Source organism: Eptatretus burgeri, chromosome 12 (genome assembly GCF_056783735.1).
Source record: "Eptatretus burgeri isolate ZD-2024b chromosome 12, Ebu_testis_v1, whole genome shotgun sequence".
NCBI classification, from domain to species: Eukaryota; Metazoa; Chordata; class Myxini; order Myxiniformes; family Myxinidae; genus Eptatretus; species Eptatretus burgeri.
Window position 1 is genome coordinate 43,118,696 of NC_140972.1, and position 27,297 is coordinate 43,145,992.

Below are 27,297 nucleotides of genomic sequence, written 5' to 3' on the forward strand. Positions count from 1 at the left end.
CAAGCAACTCCAAAACCCCACTCGCTCGATTCGCCTTGCGCTCGCCTTTTTATAGGCGGCAGGAGCAGCCAAAATGCAAATTTTAGGATCAGAACGCGATTGGAGGCGGGGCCACGCCGCCCCCCCCCGGTCAGCCATTGGTCGGGCAAAAATGGGCGTGAACCTCTCCTGATCCTAAAATTTGCATATACGGACTTCACATCCACACGCTTGCAGGCGGGGCCAAGCCGCCCCGCGCTCGCCAATTGGACGGAGGAGAAGTGGGCGTGAAGTGTTTCTGATCCGAATTTTCCCCTCGGAAAGGCCGCCATCCGCGCTCGCGGCTCGGTGCGTTCAGCACCAATCGCCAAACGGGCCCGAGACAGCCCAACGTTCAGTGTTCACAGGCGGTGCGGGAATGGCCGTAGAAGCGATGATGTGGGATGAATTCGTGAAGGTAAAGGCGAAGGTGGTGGAGGGTCTTCTGTGGTGAGAGTTGGCGTTGTGGTTGTTGTCTGCAGGATGGAGCGTGGTTGTAGTTGGTGACGATGGCTGGCGTGGTGGTTAAGGTGGTTGTTGTGTGATGGCGGTTGAGACGTGGTTGGTTCAAAATAACGACAGAAAAGAAAAAATGGCTAACTCAAAGCATCGCAGCCCGGATGAATCACATAAATTCCCTCTATACAACGGGTTTGGGCTAACTACACATGTACCTATGAAGATATCTCACCTGAGGGCCCTTTATGGTGTAATGCGAATTTCCACAGCCGTAACTATATATATATATATATATATATATATATATATATATATATATATATATATATATATATATATATATATATACATATATGTAAATGTATATATGTATATAAATATGTATATACGTATATAAATATATATATATATACGTATATAAATATATACATATCTATATATATATATATATATATATATATATATATATATATCTTCTTCTTCTTTCAGCTGCTCCCGTTAGGGGTCGCCACAGCAGATCATCCGTATGATCCGCATAGTGATTTGGCACGTTTTACGCCGGATGCCCTTCCTGACACAACCCTGGTCGCCTCTTACGACACAGGGATATGGTACACCTATTTTAACCGGAGTATACACCGGCCCAGTATACTGGTACTCATTTGGCCGACCTCGGAAGGATGACAGGCTGAGTCAACCCCCTGGTGTATTAATTCAGTGGCCCAACGGGGCTTGAACTCAGGACCTTTTGGATCCCAATCCGCTGCCTTAACCACTGCGCCAACACCAGGCATATATATATATATATATATATATATATATATATATATATATATATATATATATATATATATATATATATATATATATTGTATTGTATTGTATGTTGTATGCATGCGGTTCCGAGAACCACAACTATATGTATGTATGTATGTATGTATGTGTATATATATATATATATATATATATATATATATATATATATATATATATATATATATATATATATATATATATATATATATATATACACATACATACATACATACATACATACATACATACATACATATAGTTGTGGTTCTCGGAACCGCATGCATGCAACAGATAGGTCCCCCAAGACAGTTATGCCATTATTATACGTGTAGAATGTAGATAGTCCCCTCCCTTTTGTTTAGCGGGACATCAGGGAGTGCGTTGTGATGATCTAATAGTTAGGGTTGCTAAATCATTTTCTTTTAATCCCCACTCTTCGTCTTTTCTTTCCTGGGAAAAATCAGTCATGTGCACTTTCGCAGTAAGGTGGGCAAACTGCCACGCCACCGTGAAGGATCTGCTGTATCCGGAGTCTCATTCCGGGTGAGCCCGAAACCCAGCATGCGCGGCGAGTCACGTGCGCTTCCGAAGGATCCGCTGTATCCGGAGTCTCATTCCCGAGCAAGCCCGAAACCTGGCATGTGCTGCGAGTGACGTGCGTTAGGTGCTGGACTGTCGATTTTAGCTTCCAATAAGCTGGGGAGAATTGCCGATTGCATTGGAAAAGCATGCGAAGAAATACCTCTTGGGAGGCTGCACGGATGTTGTTTTTCACAGCATGACAAATCCACGGCACCCTCTGCCCTGCTTGCCCCTCATCTCGTTTACCACAGCATACCGTCCTTCACCTGACACGACGTGTGGTCCACGATGACCCAATATCTCAGAGCGAACACCACGGGATCCACGAGTGGCTCTGATGGAGGATACGTGGTCGGTCCGGGAGGCTCTCCGAAAGACCGCGGGTCCATTGTCGGTTCATCTGAGGACAAGGGGTCCAGACCCGATGAAGATTTACTTGTGAATCGCGTGCCAATTTCGGTGTGGGCAATTCATGTCATCTTGTGGAGTCGGAGCGCAATATTCCCACTGTTTGGAATGGCCTTGCCGGAAACGAAGTGAGGCAGTTTCCGGCCCAAGCTGGCGGGCCACGTGAGGGCTCGGGGCCAATCAGAGCACCCGATTCGGGTGATGACGTTGGATTCGGCATGGCCCCTCCCCCTGAGCTTCGGGCCCTATAAAAGATGGAGAAGTTCCTCCATCGTGTGTGTGTGTTTTCACATGGTATGTTACTGTTGTTGCCTCCTGCTTCTCGTCTCCGCCCACGCCTCGCCTTGTCCACCCGCCAGCCTGGTCCTGCCCACTACTCCACCCTCACACTCTTGAGTCCGCCCTTCTCCACTCAAGCTCCTCCTTCACGAGCACAGTCTACACACGTGCGGCTGGGGCCAGAGACAACGCAACTACTGCTGGGTACCGCACCACGGAGCACCCCCCCCGAAACGTATTGGTGGCGTGTCGTGCCATCGGGCGCCCAGTAACCGAGAGCATAACCTCAACTCCCCTCCCTCCCTGGTTGCAAAAGTCCCTTCTCATCGGGATTTCTTTTTCTGTGTGTGTCTGAGTGTGCTGGCACCTGTCTGCTAAGTCAGTCTGTAGAATATCATTATTGTTGTTACTGTTATTAATTTCGCGTCAAGTCTGCTCTGTGTCTGCTTTCGTAAGTTGCTTGTATTATTGTCGCACCACACCTCTCTCCCCTAATCTCTGCATTACAAACCCCAATAAATCTTTACTGTGCCACATATTTTTCCTCGCCCATTGTAAATAAATTATCATTATTAGGAATGTTCCCTGCTCGTTTTTTGTCTTTTCTCCGATTGGTCCAGCATGGTCCGAATCCTACTCTAGCCGGGACTTTATTCCCAACAATCCGTTCCTTTTAGCCGGTATGTCCTTGGCAGTGTCGCTCGGCTGCATCCAATCCGGAAAAGTGATCCGATCCAAGAGAGTGATCCGGTTCCGACAAGGCGTATCAAGGGCGTGGTTCCCCAGTAATTAAATCACGTGATTAATTAGGTAAGCCGATTAACCCATAGTCGGGAAGACCCAAGGTCACGCGGTTGAGTTATTGGCGGCCACGGTCAGTTAGGCGACCCGCCGCGTCACGGAATTATCTGTGTGCGACGGCCTACAATTCCGGGAGTCTGGTGGGAATTGACATAGTGGCCCCCACCTCGTGGCCTTCTCACCCGACCCCTGGCCCACAACAATATATATATATATATATATATATATATATATATATATATATATATATATATATATATATATATATATATATAGACACATTTTATAAATATATATAGAAATATAGACACATTTTATAAATATATATAGAAATATAGACACATTTTATAAATATATACATATATATATATATATATATATATATATATACATACACACACACACACACACACACAGAAGCGAGGTGTGCTTACACATTGTGTTAGCATACAAATAGTGTTTCCCCATTGTCTCAGGTCACTCACCTGCATGTCTTTTTATTTCTTATTTCATTCGTTTCTATTTTCATTTATGGATGTCATCCAACGATTCTGTGATCTTTTTTTTTCCAGTATATCAGCTTCGATGTCCATCGGCAAACAAAATTTCAGCTTTCTACGTCACCTGGAAGGTACCGATCTTTAATATGTCAGAGTCAGTCCGGTCAGTCAGTGAATCACTGGTTCGCAGAGCTTCAATCATGTATATATACAGTATGTATATATCCAGTATGTCTGCAGATTTTTATATATATATATATATATATATATATATATATATATATATATATATATATATATATATATATATATATATATATATATATACATATATACATATATACATATATACATATATACATATATACATATATACATATATACATATATACATATATACATATATATATATATATATATATATATTATACAACTGAGGGTCGTCCTGGTGTCTCAACAGGTTGCGTTCTACAATGGCTGCAATGTCCAGCTGAGTCTAAGACTTGAAGCCGAGTCTTGTGTCCTCTGCCATGATACCGTGTTGATGGAACCTTCGAGTCAGTCGATGCATTTCGCTGATTCAGTGTTGAGCACATGGTTTCTTTTTAATGGGGATCTATCTTACCCCACAATTTTACCTTTTGGCCTCATCCTTTTCTCCAAGGCTTTCTGGGATAATGAAATGTGCTCACCAGTGTCATATTCTTTTATTATGCTGGGCGTTCCACGCTGCACAGAGGGAGCATGTCAACCCAAATCAAGCGAAACTTCAGAAGGCCACACATGTGCATGCTCCCAAATGTGGCAACCCTGCTTGTCCCTCTGCTCACCCCGAGCCAGAGCCGTACTCACTATCCCCTGAGGAAGCTGCTCTGTCTCTGCTGCAACACAGTCTGTCTCTATTGGTGTCTCCCCTGATAGCATTCGTCCTCTCCTCTTCACGTCCATGCGAGTGCATGCCTCACACACAAGTGCAACACTCACACTGCTCACCAAACATACACTCTCACACGTGCATACTCTCGCACGCTCACCCTCTCTCACACCCAACCCGGTACGCACGGGCGATGTGGTTTCAGTCTCGCAGCACAGAGGCTCACCATGCGCCGAGACGCACGGTTCATAAGCCGGATGTTCGATCTCCATTGCACAGACCCATGCCATGACTTTGGGCATGGGTTTTGGCAGCATACACATGGGGCTCACTCACCGCACACACACAGGCGCACACACCACCCTGGGAAGAGTCCCTGTCCAGGCCTTCTTTAACTAGACCATTGCCCCCCCCACAATCCCCCACCCTACTGTTCACACCATTTCTCTGTGTGTCCATGTGCCTGCCCTGTTGTGGCCAATTATGTCACTCCACCACACAATTGCATCACTCTGCTGGTTACTCCCACATGGATTCTTGCACCTGTGGGGCCTCATACACCTTTGTCCCAGCACGTCCATCAACCTCCTCTTCTGCACAATGAATTTGCTCTTTTGGCCCTATTTATTTTAACCTGTCTGCTCTCTCCTCTTTTCTTTGTTCGACCTACTTTAATTTTTCTCCCTCCTCGAAACTCTTTGGCATGGTTTCCCATTTAATTTCATTTGTCTCCGTTTTGGCATCTTCTATCCCCCACTCTTTGTTACCTCGATTCTTACATATCCCTTATTTTGTTGCTCCCCTGGTTACTCTTAGCTGTGCTGCTAATTCCCTCGAGATCACCATGGACTGAGCAACCGCCACATTTTGTCCTGTGTCCCGCATGTCCTCCAGGATTTTCGCCATTTTCTGCTGCCCCTTGTGGACAGCCTCAATTTTTCCCACCAGCTCAGCTCCCATTTTGTCCTGTTTCGACACTTGGCTTGGCCCACCTCCAGCCTGTCTGCCAGCTTGGCTTGGTCTGCTTACATCTGAGCCATCATTTGTGTCAGAATGGCCATTAGTCCCTGTTTTTTACCCTCCAATTGTCATGATGCAAGGCTGCTGTTTTCTGCCACGTGTCTATTTGGAGGAACTGGGCTGACTGGGGTGAGCTCATCGGGCTACTGGGTAGAGGGAGCAACACCACTATGCCCTCCAGAGGTAATTCCATCTCCCTCCCTACCAGGGTCACGGTGGCATCGGTTAATTGAGTGCCCCCCTGGTTTAAGCTACCTTGATCGTTCATTGCAAATTACATATTGGTGTCATATCACCCGCTCAAGAAAATTTCTCATAGATGAGGGGTTTCTCTTCTCCTCAGGTCCTAATCGCACTCAACTGACACAAATGTTACAGCTGCAGGTCATCCCGGTGTACCATTAAGAATCCCGTTTGGCCACATAAACAGCGGCCAGCTGAGTCAAAGAACCCGAGCCGGATCATGTGTCCACTGTCACGATACTGTGCTAAAGGGACCTTTGAGTCAGCCAATGCATTGCGCTGATTCGGTGCCACAGACGTTGTCTCTAATTAACGGTCAAGCATATAATCCATATCCAGGCACTTCCCTATTTACATTGCAGATGTGCTCCTCAAAAACATCATTTAAATCGAAATAATGTAAATCGAACTTCAAAATCCCATTGACTTAATGTATTAAATGCGTTCCTGACAAAAATAAAAATAGAGTGGAAATTTTTCAGAGTAAATGAATTGAAATATTATTTCAATAAAATACTATATATTGAGGGCTGGTCAGCTTTTTTTTCCTGCACAGCGCAAGGGTGTGGGGGTGTGGCAGTGCTGCTGACTGTAGGTTGGAGCAGGAATTCGGAATTTGGCCAGGATGCCGGGGATAGCTCCCTTACTCTTCACGAAGGACAACAAAAAGGGATCTTTAATGTCCACCAACTAATTGTAGCAGTTGTGACGCCCATTTGAACGTCCATCTGAGGAACAGCACACACACTGATTAATCACCCTGCCTGAGAAACATCGGGGTGACAGTTTATAGCTGGGTTGAGAGTCAAACCCAGGCCAGAAAGCTTATAGGTAGTGTGTGTACCTCTTGTCGATGCCCAACGATAGTCTAACTCAGGCATAGCGCGTTGCACGCATCGCCGACGATGTCATGACGTAGCCTATTAAAAGGCTGACGCACAACGATTCAGATCATAACTGCCGTAGAAATGGAAGGGTCAAAATTGCGGTCACACCTTGGCGATCTTGCCAGCGTATGCCGACGTAACAAAAAGTGTCTAAAACGTTGGGGCACGTCGAATACGGTATGGGTAAGTTTGGTATGCGCGAGTAGAACGCTAAATACGCTATCATAAGTCATAGTAAGTAGAGTACGTCAAGAAATTTTGAACATGTTCAAAATTTTACGACGTACTCGGTGTATGACACACGTTCCGCATGCGATGGGGATAAGTTTTACACACGATATGCGGATGCTTACACACGTCCACAAAGGCTACTTATAAGCTACTCATAAGTCGAAACACGTCGCGGTAATGTCTTTTTTACGCGAAACTTATTTCTAAATTATGTTTGACGTGCTTTGAACCAATTCTTTACGTAGTCCCAACACACATCGACGTATGTAGACGTTTTTTTTTTTTTGTAGACATAACAGCTTTTTGAGTCGATGTCCATGTCAGCAGTAACAGTATCAGTATTAGTATTAGTATTAGTATTAGTATTAGTATTAGTATTAGTCGTAGTTTGTTCATGTTGGCAGTAGTAGGTGAGTGTGAGAAGGAGGGTGTGGGTTATGATGGATCGTCCTTGCGTCCGCGTGTCCACGGGTAGGTTCATAGGCTGCCACTCAACGATTTAAATGGCTGCATCTCCACTATTGAAAGTAGACGCTTGCGCTCAACAATTCGATTTTTTTTACACTCAACGACTTTTAAACGGTACCACTCAGCTAGTTTCATTGTTTACAATGAACGATTTAAATTGCTGTCACTCGCCTTTGTTTTTTTTTTTTGTTGTTATTTTTTTGACGCTGAGGTTTGGAAATTTGAAACGTTTCTTCTGAACGTGTTAAAACGCTCAAACTCGACTATTTTAAATAGACGCTGCCGATGGACAATTGGAATCATAGCCAAGCTAGACATCGAAGTGTGAACATCCTCGTCATGCCGAAGAAAAGTTTGAAGAATGCTGCAAATAAGTGTCCTGGCCGTGGCCGTGGACGCTGACGCAAGGACGATCCATTATACCGACGTCTTTCAGCCGATGAGTAACTTAAAAGTAACGTCTGTCGACGTGTGGCAACGATCACGTAACGTGCCAACAACACGTTAATCATAGGTTAGAAATAAGTTTCGGGTACGCTAAACATTACCTCGGCGTGTCTCAACTTATGATTAACTTACAAGTAGCATGTGTTGACGTCTGTCAATGATCGCAGACCGTGCCTACAACTTGTGGCCAGCGTAGCGGAACGTGTGAGTCATACGCCGACATACGTCGTGAAATTTCAAGCATCAAAAAATTTGAGGACAACCGAAAAGTTCAACGTTTAAAGCCAACGTACAACGACGTATGGCAACGTACTACGACGTATGCCAGCGTGCTCTCAATGTTATCAAAACTTACCCATAACGTATTCAACGTGTGCCAGCGTTTTAGAAAAAAAATTCAAAAATCGGCATACGTTGGCTAAAACGTCAAGGTGTGACCGGGCCTTTAGGCCGGCATACGTTGGCAAGATCGCCAAGGTGTGGCCGCGATGTTGTCACTTCCATTTCTATGGCAGTTATGATTCGAATCGTTGTGCGTCAGCCTTTTAATAGGCTACGTCACCTCATCGTCGGCGATACGTGCAACGCGCTATGCCTAAGTTAGACTATCGTTGGGCATCGGTTGTGTAGACCGACAACAGGTTCAGCATTCGTTGGTATAAGTTATCTATAACACAACGAAACGTTCTGTGTAGTTACCAATGTGTTATACATAAGACCAAGTCGCTATGAATACGTCCGAATATTTAAAAAAAAACATCAAAAGTTCAACGTAAGCCAGCGTTTTACATAAATTTTAATACGTTGCCATCGCTGGCTAAAACATCAAGGTGTGACCGGGCCTTAAGAAAAATGTGTCCAAAACGTTGGGGCACGTCAAATACGGTATGAGTAAGTTTGGTATACGTGAGTACAACGCTAAAGTACGCTATCATAGGTCGTAGTAAGTAGAGTACATCAAGAAATTTTAAACATGTTCAAAATTTTACGACGTACTCGGCGTATGACACACGTTCCGCATGCGATGGGGATAAGTTTTTCACACGATATGCGGACGCTTACACACGTCCACAAACGCTACTTATAAGCTACTCATAAGTCGAAACACGTCGCGGTAATGTCTTTTTTACGCGAAACTTATTTCTAACTTATGTTTGACGTGCTTTGAACCAATTCTTTACGTAGTCCCAACACACATCGACATATGTAGACGTATTCCAATGACGTCTTCCGGTCGACAAAAAAAATAAATTAACGTGTTTGGAGCTTACAACTGCCATATAAAGACGTGTTCCCAGCGGTTTTGGGAATTGGTATATAAAAATGCTGCTCATAAAAGGGGAACCCAACAGTGTTTTTGAGTCGATGTCCATGTCAGCAGTAACAGTATCAGTATCAGTATCAGTTTTAGTATTAGTATTAGTAGTAGTTTGTTCATGTTGGCAGTAGTAGGTGAGTGTGAGGGGAGGGTGTGGGTTATGATGGATCGTCCTTGCGTTTAACGATTTAACGATTTAAATGATAAACTCAACGATTTAAATGGCTGCATCTCCACTATTGAAAGTAGACGCTTGCGCTCAACAATTGGATTTTTTTTACACTCAACGACTTTTAAACGGTACCACTCAGCTAGTTTCATTGTTTACAATGAACGATTTAAATTGCTGTCACTCGCCTTTGTTTTTTGATGCTGGGGTTTGGAAATTTGAAGCGTTTCTTCTGAACGTGTTAAAACGTTCAAACTCGACTATTTTAAATAGACGCTGCCGATGGACAATTGGAATCATAGCCAAGCTAGACATCGAAGTGTGAACATCCTCGTCATGCCAAAGAAAAGTTTGAAGAATGCTGCAAATAAGTGTCCTGGCCGTGGCCGTGGACGCTGACGCAAGGACGATCCATTATACCGACGTCTTTCAGCCTATGAGTAACTTAAAAGACACGTCTGTCGATGTGTGGCAACGATCACGTAACGTGCCAACAACACGTTAATCATAGGTTAGAAATAAGTTTCGGGTACGCTAAACATTACCTCGGCGTGTCTCAACTTATGATTAACTTACAAGTAGCATGTGTTGACGTCTGTCAACGATCGCTGACCGTGCATACAATATGTGGCCAGCGTAGCGGAACGTGTGAGTCATACGCCGGCATACGTCGTGAAATTTCAAGCATGAAAAAATTTGAGGACAACCAAAAAGCACAACGTTTAAAGCCAGCGTACAACGACGTATGGCAGTGTTTTTCAGCGTGCTCTCAATGTTATCAAAACTTACCTATAACGTATTCAACGTGTGCCAGCGTTTTAGAAAGAAAATTCAAAAATCGGCATACGTTGGCTAAAACGTCAAGGTGTGACCGGGCCTTTAGCACAGAGAACCCAGCCGTGGTCTGGCTCGCTCCGTATGAGCCTTCGTGGCAATCCCACAGCTGAACTTATCCCGTTGCTTAAAAAAAAATTTGTTCCACTCAATGAAGTTACACTTTGGGCACATTCCTTAATCTTTTTTTCAGTCGATATAATTATCCGAACAGTAGAAAAGGTTAAATTTAATGCTTTGGCCAATTCACATTTTCTTGTGTAAATATGGAGGATGGAGCCTTGCTTCAAGTAAATACATGCAGTTATAACAATCACTAATTTCTTTTAAATTTTCAGATTTCACTCGAGATTTCAATACTTATTTAGTCCACTATCTCCAATCCTCAAATCCAAAGACAGATTTTGATTACATACTTTAAATAGTGCACAAGAGTCCATCGTGAAAAATCACACAATGGTAAAAATTGTTTCAAGCTCCTAATTTGAAAACTATAGCACCTACAAAAGTGACGTAGACAGTGATTTATAGGTATGAAGATCAGGCATTCGATGATTTGAGTGAGGAAAGTGAAAAAAAAATTTGAGCACTTTTATCGTGCAGAAATCGTTGCGACCTGTTCCAAGTCAAAGCATTTTTGAGCATCCCCAATCAAAATGGCACCTTTCAGACCCCTGTGAGGTGACAGCGGGCTTACCAAGATGGCACGCCGCCATCTTCATTAGGCTTCTTTTTTTTGATGATGATGAACACCTCTTTAATTATTTTCGTTTAAATTTACTCAAATACCCAGTTTTCATTCATGGAGTTCCCTTAGTATGCATGCAAAGTTTCGGGACACGAGGTTTCATAGTTTTGGGGTTATCGAGGAGACTGGCACATACACACTGACACCCTCTGACACTGGCACATTATCGATGATAGACTGGGTTGATTATAGATGGGCTCTTTAATTATTATAGACTAGCAAATACAGGAATACTAAGAGAGGGGGTGAGATAGAGAAAGAGGAGAGAGAAAGAGAAAGAGAAAGAGAGAGAGAAAGAGAGAGAGAGAGAAAGAGAGAGAGAGAGAGAGAGAGAGAGAGAGAGAAAGAGAGAGAAAGAGAAAGAGAAAGAGAGAGAGAGAGAGAGAGAGAGAGAAGAGAGAAGAGAGAAGAGAGAAGAGAGAGAGAGAAGAGAGAAGAGAGAAGAGAGGAGAGATGAAAGGCCTTTGTCAGTTAAAAGCTAGATATAGTGATATTTGTGAATAAACCTTCATAAATACCGATACATGAATTATTAAATTGACGGTTACATGTTATAAGTTTTGTTTCGCACGGATCGGTCAATAGTTATATAAACTGCTTGAGGTAATGAGCTAATTTTGTCTGTAGATGGCAGTATGGTGCCGTAAACTGCCTGGTGAGATTCATGAAGGTACTGGAACGTTCTGAGAGGAAACTTCCATGATAGATGAGAATCGCATTTGCTGGAAGGCACGGGATTATTCTGTGTAACTATATAAACCCACGAGGGCAAGGCGCAGAGAGATGGGTGACGTGTGATGAGACATGTGTTTTGATCGTCCCCGTGCTCAATTTAACTCAGATGAGTGAACGAGGTGTTTATGTCCAGAGCGGTTGTTCATTCTCAGAGCTGACGATAATCAGTTTAATTAAAACTCATTAAGATTGTGTACTGGAAAAGAATTCCTATGAGCTCTTCAAACATCCTGGATGGGCCAGCGTACAAGAGAGAACACCGCGACAAGACTCAATCATTCAACAACCCTAGTAGTGGGGCGGCTTAGCCCAAATATTCAAAAGAATTGTGAATTTTGTGATACAAGTACCAAATTTGGCAGAAATGTACATTAATATGTTGCGAACATTTTCAGATATTGGGCCACTTGAAATTCTCTCTTTATGTCCGCCATATTGGATTTCAAAATGGCCACCACTTGCAATCTACATTTGCTATTATCTCTGGACGTAATGCAGCTATTGACTTGATTCTGGTATCTTAATGTATGTTTTTGGGGGCAAGGAATCCAATGGTAGTGGCCATGATCCGGCATTCACACATTGATCCGGCACTCACACATGATCCCACACAGTGGCCATGATCTGGCACTCAATGGACGTCGTGAAGAATGCTGTGGAACACCTGAATCCTGGACAGACACCAGTGGTCACCGTTGATCAGCCACTGTTTGCTTTGGCCAAGCAGATACAGTGGAAGTGGCCAGAGAGCTATGGTGAAGACCAGATAGTGGTGATGTTTGGTGACCTCCACATAGAGATGGCGGCACTGAGGACACTGGGGGACTGGCTGAAAGGGAGTGGTTGGGTGCAAGCACTTGTGCAAGCCGAGATTGCGACAGCAGGGACAGCAGACTCATTCCTGCGAGCACCCCATGTCTTGCGCACAAGAAGAGCACATCAAGTGACTGCAGCAGCACTGTACATCCTGCAACACCGTGCCTACAACGTGTCTGGGAGAAACCAGGGATGAAGAGGACCTTCCGGAGTTTGAAGATTGGTGTTGCCAGAGAGGAGAAGACATCCCCCAGTTTCACTACTGGCCAACCGTGCTGGAACTAGAACTGTTGGTTCTAGTGTATGTGCGTTCTCTCAGGCAGGGATCGTTAATGATGTACCTCGATTCTCTGACAGAGCTGGTCCCCTGGTTCCATGCACTGGATCACACCCACTATGCTAGGTGGATACCAGTGCACCTGAAGGACATGGCCAAACTCACCATCAAACACCCAGATGTAGCCAGGAAATTCAGGGAAAGCCACTTCACCGTTCAGAAAACACAGAGGGTGTTCTCTTCAATCCCGATTGACCAGGCACATGAGCATAATTATGCCTGCATCAAAGGAGACGGTGGAGCAGTTGGGCTCACTGACAACCCTAGTGCCCTACGTCGCTGGATGGTTGCGGGACCAGAAGTTGCCAGGGTGATCGAAGAATTCCAGGATGGGAACCAACACTGGAGACGGCAAACAGCAGACACACGTCATCATGATCAGACACCAAGTGTACAGGCCTCATTTGTGAAAGATGTTCGCTCTCTCGTCGGTGTCATAGAGGAGATGGGCAACCCATTCGAGGAGGAGAGTCAGGATGTAGTCAAACTGGACACAAAGGAGATCGCAGATCCTGCTGCTGTGGAGACCATGATGAATGCCAAGAGGATTGGCCAAGAGCAGTTCGAGGCTTTCACCAGAGAGTGTCTGTTGGACAGAACAAAGGCAGTGGACGCACCCATTCCTCGTAACAAGCTGAAGGTGATCAGCACTTCCACTCCAAGAAGCCAGAGCATAGGTCAGCAACAGCTCACCTCCATCAAGAATGACCGTGAACTCTTGGCACGCCTGCCTGTACATTGGCTGCCAGACGAGGGATGGAAACTTTGAGGAGTTCTTTTGTCACGAGAATCAGGCATGTCCTCCTGCATTGTCTGATGGTGGAAGCCTCTGCACTGGTACCAAGAGTGATCTCCTCACATGCTTGGAAGAAGTCTCTGACGCAAAGACAGAGACTCCTGTCACGACCTGTATTGTGCTTGATGGAGCAGCCATCATCAGATGCTGAAGCCGGCTGCATCAAAGACCTTTGAAGAGTATGCACAACTGATCTTCATACCATATATGTCCACAAAGCTGCAAACAGTGTCACGCCTGGATCTGGTCTGGGATACTTACCTTGCTGATTCACTGAAAGGTAGTACACGTGCAAAGCGGGGACAAGGTGTGCGGAGACGTGTGGTGGCTGCCGCAGCCATACCAAGAAACTGGCAGAACTTCCTACGAGTGGAGAGCAACAAGACCGAGCTGTTCAGGTTCCTCTCAGCAGCTCTCATGGAATGGTTTGACCAGGAGGACAAGCAACTCGTCGTTACTGATGGAGAGGCAGTGCTCAGCAAGCCACTACTGCCAGATCTAACCTCACTCGCCCCATGTAACCATGAAGAAGCTGACAGTCGGATGTTGCTGCATGCATCTCACGCAGTCCAGCATGGACACCATGCAATACTCATCCGGACTGTAGACATCGACGTTGTGGTGCTGGCAGTGTCCCTGGCACAGGAGTTGCAACCAGAAGACAAACTGTGGCTGGCATTCGGAACAGGCCAGATTTTCCGATACCTAGCAGCACACGAAATAGCAGCTGGATTTGGACGAGAGAAGGCTCGTGCACTGCCAATGTTCCACGCTCTAACTGGATGTGACACTGTGTCTAGTTTTCATAGACATGGCAAGAAGACTGTGTGGGCAGTTTGGACGGTATTGCCAGAACTCACTGAGGCACTGCTGCTGCTGTCCTCTGCACCTCGTGACATACCAGACGATGCAATGCGCATCATCGAGAGGTTCGTGATCCTGTTGTATGATCGAACCAGCAAATGCACAGATATTGACAAGGCCAGGAGGAAACTCTTCGCAAGGAAGAACAATGTGCAGCTCATCCCTCCAACGAAGGCAGCTCTGGAGGAACATGTCAAGAGGGCAGTGTATCAAGGTGGACATGTGTGGAGTCAGATACTGCTGCCAGCACCAGAGCTCCCTCCACCAACCAACTGGGGTTGGTCAAGGACTGGAGAAGGACAGTACACACCTTACTGGACCAGGCTAACTGAGGCAGCTCACAGCTGCATTGAGCTGGTTTCTTGCAAGTGCAAGAAAGGGTGTGTGAGGAGCTGCAAGTGCAAAAAGGCTGCCCTTCAGTGCACAGCCCTCTGTGTGTGTGAAGGGGACTGCACATGACGATGAGTCAACAACATACATGTACTTGTGGCAATGCTGAACTTGTTAACATGACACTGTTTATGTACACGTATCTTCAGTACTGGTATATACCTAGCCTCAGATACCAGTACACCTAGCCTCAAATACTAGACCATGTAGCATGTCAGTATTATACCTAAGACATTTACAGAACTAAGACATTATTTTCAAAGTATTGTGTTGAATCCAATATTTGCCTAGATAATTTCCAAATAAAATTATATAACAGACTGTGATAGATAATATTAAGTTGAAAATGGTACCATTGGATTCCTTGCCCCCAAAAACATACATTTAGATACCAGAATCAAATCAATAGCTGCATTACGTCCAGAGATAATAGCAAATGTAGATTTCAAGTGGCGGCCATTTTGAAATCCAATATGGCGGACATAAAGAGAGAATTTCAAGTGGCCCAATATCTGAAAATATTCGCAACATATTAATGTACATTTCTGCCAAATTTGGTGCTTGTATCACAAAATGCACAACAGGTTTGCTATGCTGCAACACTATAGTGGACAAGGTGAACAATGTGAGTTGAGCCAGTAGGACTGGGACACAGAGTGGAAACAATTCAACACAGGAATCGGAGTTGGACAGTGTATGTAATGGTGAACTTCCTCATTTGACTTTGTATCTGTTTATTTGAAATAGAAGTTTCAAAAACGTTTTGCTGTTGTTGTGGTCACTATAACCTCACTCAAAATTCACCATCCCCAACTGAGAAAGATCCATTTGATTGGTAGCTGACCTGTACATTCCTTCATAACTATGGATTGCAGTCGGTCATGTATCATGTATCAGATCAACCGGAAGTGCGGTCATTGCGAGGCGGAAACATAGCGGCGCACGACGAAGCTGTGCTCATGAATGGTTCTGAGGTTTCTGTGTGTGGAGCACAATAAAAGATTGATGGTGCATTCAAACTGCTTCCCAGCTTGATACATTACACAGTCTTTAGAGAAAGGGCTGGATTCGGCACCAAGAACAACATACATACACCAAAGGGAAGGGAAACCCGAAGTGTATGTACCCCCCAACAGCCTTATTTAATTATTCTTTAGCAAGGCATCATCTGTGGTCAGCCCGAGTCAGTTCTCTGTCATCTTGTTGGGGTCGAAATTTGCCATTTTGTTTAGCCTGCTCAACAATGCCTTGACATGGATCAGGCCTCAATTGTTTATTAACGATAAAGTGCTCAAAATTTCTTTTTTCCACTCTCCTCAAATGCCTCATCTTCATACCTACAAATCATTGGCTACAACACAATTCTTATAAACGCCCAGACACCAGTGTTCATGACATCATTTTGTTTCCGCACATGCAATAAGCTCTAGAATGTCTCAACCTGCGCTGAATTTCAAAATTTAAACGACAGAAAATGACCTTCGTAACAGTTTCAACTGCTAAAAAAAAGTGTTCATTTGTCCAATTTGCATATTGTTTGACTCTCCAGGCAGTGTTTAATATTGTCGATTGGCGATCGCTAACCGTTTCTTAAGCCTGTGGTTCCTTACCAACTGCTTCGTTGGAGTGTTTGCTTCAGTGCTTATGCCACTTGGGGAGCGCTCTACAAGCTGCTTGAATATCCATTTGCAATCCATGGCAATACACGGCAAAACTACCCACCACACTGTCACTCTGCACAACACAATGAAAAATACATCAAACAACGTGCAAAGTTCAGCCACACCTGCCTGTGTTGCACCCCACAGTGTCATGTGATGCCAAGCCTGCCGTTCCTTATCAACGGATGGATGGAGGGAAGGATGTGATGGATGGAGGGAAGGAATCGATGGATGGAATGGATGGATGGATGGATGTTTGTAAGCCATGGTGAGATAGTAGATGAAAGTGTAAATGAATTATAATTTTATCACAACTGCTGTCGTTTTTTTTTTAAATCAAACGACAAATTGACATTCAAGACAATGTCATGTTATATAATGTAAATGAAGTGTATGTATGTATGTACATATATATAAATATATATATATATATATATATATATATATATATATATATATATATATATATCTTCTTCTTCTTCTTCTTTCGGCTGCTCCCGTTAGGGGTCGCCACAGCGGATCATCCTTATGATCCGCATAGTGATTTGGCACATGTTTTACGCCGGATGCCCTTCCTGACGCAACCCTGGTCGCCTCTTACGACACAGGGATCATATATATATATATATATATATATATATATATATATATATATATATATATATATATATATATATATATATATATATACATATATATATATATATATATATATATATATATATATACATATATATATATATATATATATATATATATATATATATATATATATATATATATATATATATCTCAAGGGCAATTAAACAAGGGCAGCAGGCATGGGGTCAAAGCAAAAGGCAGGCAACGAGGCATGGCAAATGCTGACCAGAGATACAGCACACTCTCAGGTCGGCACATGAAGCTGGCCGGCCTCTGGTCTGGTCCGTGAGGTTCTGGAGGGAGTGCGGTGGTGCCGGCCGCTCCGAAAACAGGCTCGGACATACCCTACTGTCTCCCCCCAACCTATCACCTATGCCTGTCTTTGTCCATACCCACTCCCTTAGTTTGCAACAGCGAACCAACAAAATTTAGCCTGTCTGTCTGTCTGTCTGTCTGTCTGTCTGTCTGTCTGTCTGTCTGTCTGTCTGTCTGTCTGTCTGTCTGTCTGTCTCTCTCTCTCTCTCTCTCTCTCTCTCTCTCTCTCTCTCTCTCTCTCTCTCTCTCTCTCTCTCTCTCTCTCTCTCTCTCTCTCTCTCTCTCTCTCTCTCTCTCTCTCTCTCTCTCTCTCTATCTCTCTATCTCTCTATCTCTCTATCTCTCTATCTCTCTATATATATATATATATATATATATATATATATATATATATATATGTATATATATATATATATATATATATAATTTCCTCTCCCTAACCCCCTTTATCGTTTTTGTCCAGCGAACCTAACATGTCCATCTACTCCCAACCCCTAAGTTCCTTTTTTGGAGGGGACTAAAGCATGAGTCACATTTGCTCTACGGCTAGGATACGGCGGCCGTAACCCCCTGAATTGACAGAAATGTGCGGCGGCCGCAGAGTTTCTGAGGTAGCCTCAGGGTGGCCCTACACCGTATGGCTATCTTTTACAGGCCGTAGGGGTCTCCGTGGAATTAAAGCGCGGAGTTATAACTTTTTTCATTTCTAGGTTGGCCGTAGCAATTCGACGAGCCGTAGCCATGACGTAGATGTGTTCCACGTCGACCGTACGTAGGGCGTACGGTGGGCTTGCGTTATTCGTGAGTTTTCCGTAGGCTCTTATCAATGAAAAATGAATTTTGCCAACCCCCAAAAAATTACGGCGGCCGCACTATTTCCACGTTCGCCTTAGGGCCCCCCTGCGGTCGCCTTGCGGGCACCTTGAGGCTACCTTGCGTCTGCCTTGAAAATTCTATGGCCGCCGCAGGGACACCCTAAGGTCACCGTGCGACATCAAATCAAAGACCGTACGGCACCCCCACGTTTTCGGTGTCCACAATTTCTAAATACCCCGTGCGGCTCCCCCCCCCCCAAAAAAAAAACATATGTGACTGCGACATTGTGTGACTGTGGAAATACTGCGGCCACCCTATAATTGCTAGTGGCCCTATTGTTTTTAGACCCTACGGCCGCCAAGCCAAATGAGACTGAAGCATAAGGGAGAGACTGGCGTCCTGTCTCGAGGCCCAATGAAGCCCCAGAATAGCCTCCTACATAATTCAGCCATCTTAACAAGGTGAGTCCAGCGGCTTACGGAGAGCGAAGGGATGGATGGTACGAAGGGGTATATTTCCTAACTATCCTAGCATTTATTAACTCTAAACTACCCCGGGGCTTTTCCATACGCCTGGCTCTTTAAACTATAGGTTCCAACAACCATGATTCCCGTCACCTGTGTTGGTGTCCATTATTAATTTGGGTGCTGCCGACAAATTTTCACTCGTGCCCTTGCACAATTTCATGGCTGGGCAGTGTGGCTCACTCAGCAGGGATTTCCCTCCTGCCGGACTCTAATTACGGCAACCCCGGGCCCTGAGGCTGTCTTCGAGCCTACCTGCTCCCTATTAACATGGGGGGTTGCCCTTCCTGACATTGCTCCCTTTCCATGCCCACGTGGCATCTTGGTGCTCCGTGTCTCGTTCCGCGGGTCGCCCGTGCCCACTACACTGTCCCGGTCCCTTGGACCCTTGGCCTGCTCTGGCCGACTAGTCCGGTGCCCGGGGTGCCCTCTACTCATTAAGCTCATTACAACAGCCATGCTCCCAGCCGCTCAATGAACTCTCGCACCCCTCCAAATTGGTTTCGTGCCTTCATACACCACCAACACAGAACGACCTCCTTTTGGTAAATTTAACTAACCCACTAACTATCATTACAATGACCCCGGGGTCCCTTGGATGGGATTCACTCCTCCTCCCAATCATTCATTTGCACCATGCATTCCACATTCACTCCATTCACACACTCAGGCCCACTGAGCCATACTCACTCAACATGCTCCTTTCAATTTTTCCATTCACTCCACACTCTACCTATGTTCCCCTAACTATCTTGTGCTCCCTCGTCATCCCTTACTGTAATGCACGTTCCATTTAATCGACGTAGCTGAGCTACGTCCCCACTACACATTCCATGTCCGTCCATGTCTCCCAAATCCATTCTAAATATAAATCTACTTTCCCACTATCTAGTCCACGGGCCCCATGGAGGACAGCTCATGTTCCCATGAGGCTGGTCTAACTAAGCTAAACCCATCCCACTAACTAATGCTCCTATGCCCAAGCACTGGGATGTTTACCACATCCCGGACGGTGCCGTGTACTTGGAGCGAGGCCTTTTTTTTTTCTTACACCACCAAGGCGGTGGTCTGCGACTCGCTCATCCGTCCCTTCCGTTGGACGATACCTGGGGCCTTGTCGTCGCCCTGTGCACCGCAATCAGCGCTCGCTTTCGCGGTGTTCCCCACATGAACCGCGCGCTCGTTACCCTGCTTTCGTGCCATGCGGTGAACGTCACTCGCACCCGGCCCGCTTCGCGAGGTTCGCTTTGCACACGAAACCCGTGAGGCTTACTGTGATGCCGCTGGGACTCGCTCCGCACAGCACGTCAGCCTCCGTGCACGTGCTTTCCAAATTCACTCCGTAGTCGCCATTTTAGCCGTCCACGCAACGGTCTCTACTAAAACGCGGGACGTTCATGTGCCAGCTTCTTGAGTCGCATTCGTCCAGGCGACTCCGAAAACGAGGAACGGACCTTGGACGCAAGGTTCCGCGGAGCCGGCGCGATTTCCAAAATAAACCCGTCCACCTTCTGGGTCGGTCCGCGTACCAATTCCATGCACGCCATGTCACTCACACCACCCGCACGTTTCAAAACACTCGCACCACTCATACACTTTACCACACACACTGGGACATTCACATCAGAGATTCGTGTTACCTCAAGGGGTCCCGGGATTTCTACCCTCCCCCAAACTCTCGATGGACCCCTCCACATCATGCACCCGCTCAACCTCGCTCGGCCCGACCGGACTCACCTGGTCGCGATCTGCTTCGAGGGAGCTTACCATCTCCCTCTCTTCTTGAGGGAGGTTAACCTGATGCTCAAACCGGGTCACGAGACATTCCACGAGTTCAACCCCATTGGCCTCTCCTAACTCGACCTGTGTGTGCTCATCTTTAATTTCATGTAGTTTCTCCTCAACTTCTTCTAATTCCCATGTCTCTGTTTTCATTTCCGTTGGTTCTTGACTTTTCGTCTCTTTTATTTCCTGCGTCTCCGTTACCTCTTTTAATTTTTCCGTCGTCCCCTCGTGTCTCACCCTACACGTTTCCCCTTTAATTATCATGGCGGCGTTCGTCGTCCTGACCTCACCCCTCTCCATTGCGGGCTGAACACATTCCACACTCCTCCTCGGTTCGGTCGTTCCGCCACGTGGTGCCGCCATTATGCCTTTTATGCCCACCTGCAGGCTTAACCCCATGCCCTGCATTTCCCCCTCTCTGTGTTTGCATATCATCTCTCATCTCATCAATTTTGTCACTCTGTTCTTTCGTATTCCGGTCCATTCTGTTTTCCAACCGTTTTTCCATTCTTTGTGCATTGCGCGCGTTCGCATCCATTTTTTCCTTCATTTCCATCAACATTTCTCCCAACCGGTTCATGTCAAACGACCCTGATGAAGCCGATTCGCCTCAGTCGGGCACGGATCTGCCAGGGTTCGAGGGGGGAATTTGATGGAGGGGGGGGGTGTCATACGCTGCCCCTGCCACGCTCATTATTTCAGGGTCCGATCGCGGGGAAAGTTCTTGCATAGGGGTGTCCTGCACGGTGTTGTCCTGGATCATGGATTCCCCTCAACTTAGGTCTGAACCCACCTGTTCCAGCCCATCTTGGCTTGCCATGTTGCGCATTGAGAAATAAATTTTACTCTCTCGCAATTTGGGGGAAACGGGGGGGGGGGGGTTGCTCCCTACACCCCTGATCCGAATCCTGTTAATTTTGTGGAGGCGAAGGGGTCCGAAACCCGCTCCTGAACACCAGTTGTTACAGGGCCGGGTATCGGTGGCGAGCACGACCGCTAGAGGGAGCAGTGGAGTCATCTCCCACCGAACACCCGGAATTTAGGTCGTGACTCTAGAATAAGTCCGAAAGGTCACGGGTCCCTTATAGGACCATGAATCGCCAATAATTCGACCGTGTGGGGTAGAGTCAATTGCCAAACTTCAATACACCTAATTACCCACGCGGGCAAAGCTACCGGGGAATTCACACCCTCGACGGACCTTGAACGGAATGAGCTGTTACCGTGCCCGAACCGTGTGTAACCCGAGCAGAGGTTACCAAGGCCCGTCGGACCAAATGAACAATTTTACAGCGCAAACTGCCTCGCTATTTCTCAACACACACCATGCCAAACCAATGAAAGAAACACAGAAACGAGCTAGAACATTTAACAAAAGGGATATTTATTTATAATGGGGCAGGGGAGCATGCAAGAAGGCAGAGTTAACCGAATAAAAGGAATGCAATTTACACACACGGCACTTAAAAGTTTCTACTTAAAAGACAGGCCCACACACAGACACACCTCCCCCCCCAAAGAAATGGTGGCCACAGCCCTTATTTATACCCCCAGCTCGGAGGGAAGGTGAGCTGGAGGTAAAGATCTGGCTTGGACCTTTCCGCTTCGTGTGGTTCTCGACGATCTGGCCCGGTGGGACTCGAACCCGCAACACAATGCCACTACAAGCACCAGGTATGGAGGGTAGCATCGGGCACTGGCACGCTCCACCGGCAAAACAGGTGACGAGGCAGGCAAAGCAAGTCAGCGAGGCAGGCAGGCAAGCAATTCTCCTCCGGCTCGCAGGCAGGCGATTCACGATGGGAAGACTCTCTCAGCTGGGTGCCCCCACACAATTTCCCTCTTTTTTGACAGGTGGGAGGGATCTTTCTTGTGTCATTCCCCTCCTCATTGGACAGGCGTGTCGGGCGATCCCCCGGCCATCCGGGATTGGTTGGAGGGGGGTGCTCATGTCTCCACCCCTCGACCAGGAAGTCGAGCAGCAATATGTTGCATTGGCTTCCCATTTGCCGAGAGGCGGCAGACGTGCTCGCACCCCTCTGATTGGCTGAGAGGGATGCCATTCCCGTATTTGGAGTGAAATCCAAGATGCCAACGTCCAAAGAAACCCCGCCTGGCACATTGGACTCCGCCCACGTACGTACTGACACTCACGCGTGCAATAGTGCCAGTGGATGATGATGGAAGGAAGCGAAGGCAGGTGTCGTTGTTGTCGTGGATGTAGTAGTAGTTGTTGGTGTTGTTAAAAGATCTAATAAACCTGACTATACAATAATTTGTAGCACACACATGTAATTCCCATTAGACAAAGGGGGGATTCTAACTGTAAACACATACTTATCAAAATAACTAAGCTTGGGGACTCTGGCTGTGTGTGTGCACAAGGTTTCCAAATCCGCAACAATATATATCCTCCTTCATTCTTTTATTCAGTTTACTTCTTTTTTTAAAGTCATTTTAAAGTGCCTGCTGTACCTTCAGCTGGAGCCCTCTCGTGTGCATTTTCAGGATACTGAACATACAGCCAGGACTGGGAAGGTTATAGTGGGAGGGGGGGGAGAAGTGAGGGTAACATGGTGCGAGAGCAGGGAGAATGGCATGGAGGGGGAGACTGACATCCTGTCCCACCTTACTCTATATACACTGATTCTCTGAACCAATCTGTGACCTCTTGACACAATCCACAAGTGAAAACATAGCATGAACTGGCTAATCTGGAATCGACGCCTGAGGGAAAACACTCAACTAATTATTGTCATCAGGTTACTGCACAGTTGTGTGTGACATTGTAGAATCCAGAGTCATGAGGAGAGGAATTTAGCACATCTACCTGCTCTGCAACCTTCTGGCGTTATAAATGGTGTGGTATGCTATGCATATCAATTAAAATGGCATGGTTGGCATGAAGGCTGTGGCTCTGTCCTTCAATTTCTACGATGAACTCAAAACATATTTTAAAGATGGGTGGCATGAAAAATAACATTATCAACATGCATCAAATATTCAGGAGCTGTTCAGAGGATCAAAACGTTATTCCCTTGACAAGAAGCAAAACATTCTTCCCACTTGTGTGTGTTTCCTGCTGTCATTGGGAAGGCCATCTTATTGGCTCGAAAGCGTTTTCAAGTTAAAATAAAATAAATAAATAAAAACTTTTTTGACTGTCTATTTCTCTGTTCGCTTTATCAATATACCTTAAATAAAATCCTGGCTTAACTGCAAAAAAAACCCAAAAATCTCTACGAGGAGAGTTCAAAATGTTCTTGCAAAGAGACGCTCACAATAGTCCAAAAATATCAAGACAACTTTTTCTTTTCAAATAGAACAACCACCCTATTATGAGTGAGGATTTTTGTTTTTGTAATCGTTTTTGTTTATATATTGTGAAATAAAAAAAACGTTGGTGTTTCTTGGACTATTGTGTCTCATTTGTAGTGTTTGCTCAGCGCAAAAGCATCTCACATCAGGTGCATGTGCATGAATGAGCAAAGGTAAGACATCATTAAAATTAATTTATCGAGCATGATAAGTTTGAGGAAGATCTACTAAAGAATTATTTTGTTGATCGATTGTCCATCATATGTATAAAGGTAGTTCAGAAAGAAAGCAAAATGCTCGTGCAGTGATGCCCACGCGCGGCGGGTGGAGGCGTTCATGGTGCTACATCGCGGCACTTATAACCCACTAGACAGGTAGCATGCATACCTTTCCTCGAGAAAGAGGTGCAGAGTAGAATGGCTATCCAGATTTGCCACCGCACCCCGCATTTTCTTCTCTTTGACATTGTTCTTCGTGTACAAAAGATAAGTTGGATTAGCAGCTTCCGGCGAGTGGCGTTCCTAAACGTTCCTCCTGGTCTCGCTCTGGGAGTTCCTCTGTTTTCAGCAAAGAGTCATGCATCGGTAGCACTTGCAACACCTGAGGTACTACACTCAGCACCTGGCCGGCAGCCGTCGTTGTCCTGCTGATAAGGATGCACGGTTGCCTGGAAACGAATGTGCGCTCTTCAATGCACTCGCCATGTGAGGCGTTCAAGTCGACTCCAGGACTCCCTGAACATGAAGAGGACCTGAACGCCTCCCACCAACTAGTGGGGAGATTGACACATGTAGTCTTATAATTCTGTTCCACGTTTAAACACCTCAAATGGGAGAAACCTTTTTATCTGTAAACTTCGCAGGGGGGGGGGGGGTAGGAAATTTGGTGGGGGTAGGGGAGGAGTGTTGTTTTTTTTTTTTTTTAAATACCAGTAACACGGACCATCACCCAAAATGACAATGTGCAGCAGTTACAAAGAAAATTTAACTGCAAAAAGAGAAGCAAACACGAATGGCATCGGCAGACAAATAGCCGGACAGAGATGACCGCACACTGCTGGCCGCACACAGCAGTGAGCTCGAGTTGGCGCTGCGTTAGGTGAAACTCTTCAGCGGCACTTCTCATTGGTACTCACATCCTTAGTGGGGCGGTACCTCTTGCCCTTGCTCTTCTTAAGGAGGCCTCTCGCTGCAAAGCATTTCTGCACAAAAAAACAAACGTGTTTTGGATGTTAATGATTAAAGTTTTATTTTCTCTGAATGTATTTGTGATGTTTCCATCCCACTAGATTTGCTGTGACCTTATGAGGTCACTTACATGTTGACCAGTATATATCACATGAAGCATGAATCAGCATGGGCAGCCCCATCCCAACCTATATTTAGATTTGGGAATTTGCCGGTTAATTGATCTAATCACCTAATGAAGAATGTTATCTTGTTGCTAGTTTTGGTACAGGTCTCCATCCTATGCGGTACTGCTCAAATAGTGTTCAGTAATCAACGATATGATTAATTGATTTTAACGTATCAGACAATATAAATCTCATACAAGCACCTGGAAGGTATGTGCGATAAGGCATTGGTAATCGGTAATTTGATATCTATTTATTAGGTATGCAATTCCAGGGGAATTTTGACCCCCCCCCCCCCACATATCCAAAAATAATGCCCCAAATAAAAAAAATACCACAAGATAGCCAAATAGCTCCTTACACTCCCACTCCATTCCCTCTCCTTACTTTTGTTTCCTCCCAACCTTCTTTTCCTTCATCCCCCACTCCTTACACACAATCACCACCCTTCCTTTCTCTCTCCTATCAACCTTCCGTTTCTTCATTTACTCAATTTAAAATTTGATCAATTTTGCCCACCTGTAATCGAACAGAAAAAAAAAAAACTCTAATTTTTCTCTACAGCTCTTTAACTTTTAAAATCTGACCCACGATGTTACAGAGGTTGTGCACTTAACTTTGAGTTCTCTGGTCTGGGTTCATTTCCCGACCCTTCTATAAACTGTACATTTGATTGTTCACAGACAGGGTGTTGCTACACAAAGTGCACCGTCTGTCGGAGCGTTGGAGGTGGCCCGTCCACCAGCATTAGGTGCTGGATTTTAAACATTCCATGATTCTTTTACAAAGAGTAGGCGAGTTATCACTGGAACCTTGAGCAAATTCCCAAGGCCTGCCCTGATTGACAGCTAGGAAGGCAACGGCAAACAATTTTGCAGAAACCTTCTCCAGGAACAGCTTCAGCATCACCGCTTCTGTGCAAAGAGTTATGGTATATTGATATGCAATCATATATAAAAGGAACTTGGCAGCAGGAGGAGATTTTACCCATCACAGATGTGCCATATCAACACCACATTAATTAATTAAATGTATTATATATTTATCGACTTAATTTCACAAGAGAGTGGGTGGGTGGGGAGGAGAATAAGAGAGCAAGCATGGCGACATCACCATGGTGATATTATATCTACAAAAGAAAAGAAAAAACATTTAAAAAATAAATGTAAAACCACAGATCGATGGAATCGCAAAAAAAAACAACCACACAAGGTAGGAATGACACCACAATCCTCTTATGGATTTCCATCACGACATCTTATGATATTTTATTTTTGTTGTGGGACTGTGTTGGAACAATTCGTGATGGAACATGTCTAAATAATAGATATAGAAGTTGAAGCATCTATCTATAATCCTCTATCGATTTATCTTATAGTCTATTCCATTCTGTACTGGCACAACCTACCTGTCTCTTCGCTGACGGAGAAATTAATTGTCCCGTTTGCCAAATTTAGCCATGCATGAAGGGCTTTAACCCTCCCCCCCCCAACCCCCTGCCCGTCCTCACGTCCCGCTCCCCCCCCCCTTTGTCCCCCCATTCGTCCTCATATCCCTTCCTGCTAAAAATGTTTCACACATGATGAGAAGCTTTGACAGACCCCTCCGTTGGGGAGGAGTGAGAGAGAAGGAAAGGAGAACAAATTTACCTGTGCGAAGAGAGTGCTTTAACCTCAGTGTTGCCCAGGTAAAAAACAGGAAATTGTAATACTCTCTACTACTACCACCAGGAGGAGCTACATAGTACACATTTACATAGATAATTTACACCTCCACCACCCTCACGTGAGGCCGCCGCCACATCGCCTATGTTACCCCCCACACAAAATTATTTTTGTACCC

General features: G+C 45.3%; 1 protein-coding gene across 2 annotated transcripts in view; it reads right to left on the bottom strand.

Annotated features, from left to right (window-relative positions):
* LOC147015502 (A disintegrin and metalloproteinase with thrombospondin motifs 17-like) overlaps positions 1–25,180 on the bottom strand; it is a 359,529-nt gene extending 334,349 nt beyond the window's left edge. For both annotated transcript variants that reach the window (XM_085850288.1, XM_085850287.1), the window contains exon 1: positions 24,489–25,180. In XM_085850288.1, coding sequence (XP_085706414.1) covers positions 24,489–24,567 — 79 coding nt within the window. In that variant the 5' untranslated portion in view covers positions 24,568–25,180. The remainder of the gene's footprint in view (positions 1–24,488) is intronic.
* Positions 25,181–27,297: the final 2,117 nt, after the last annotated feature.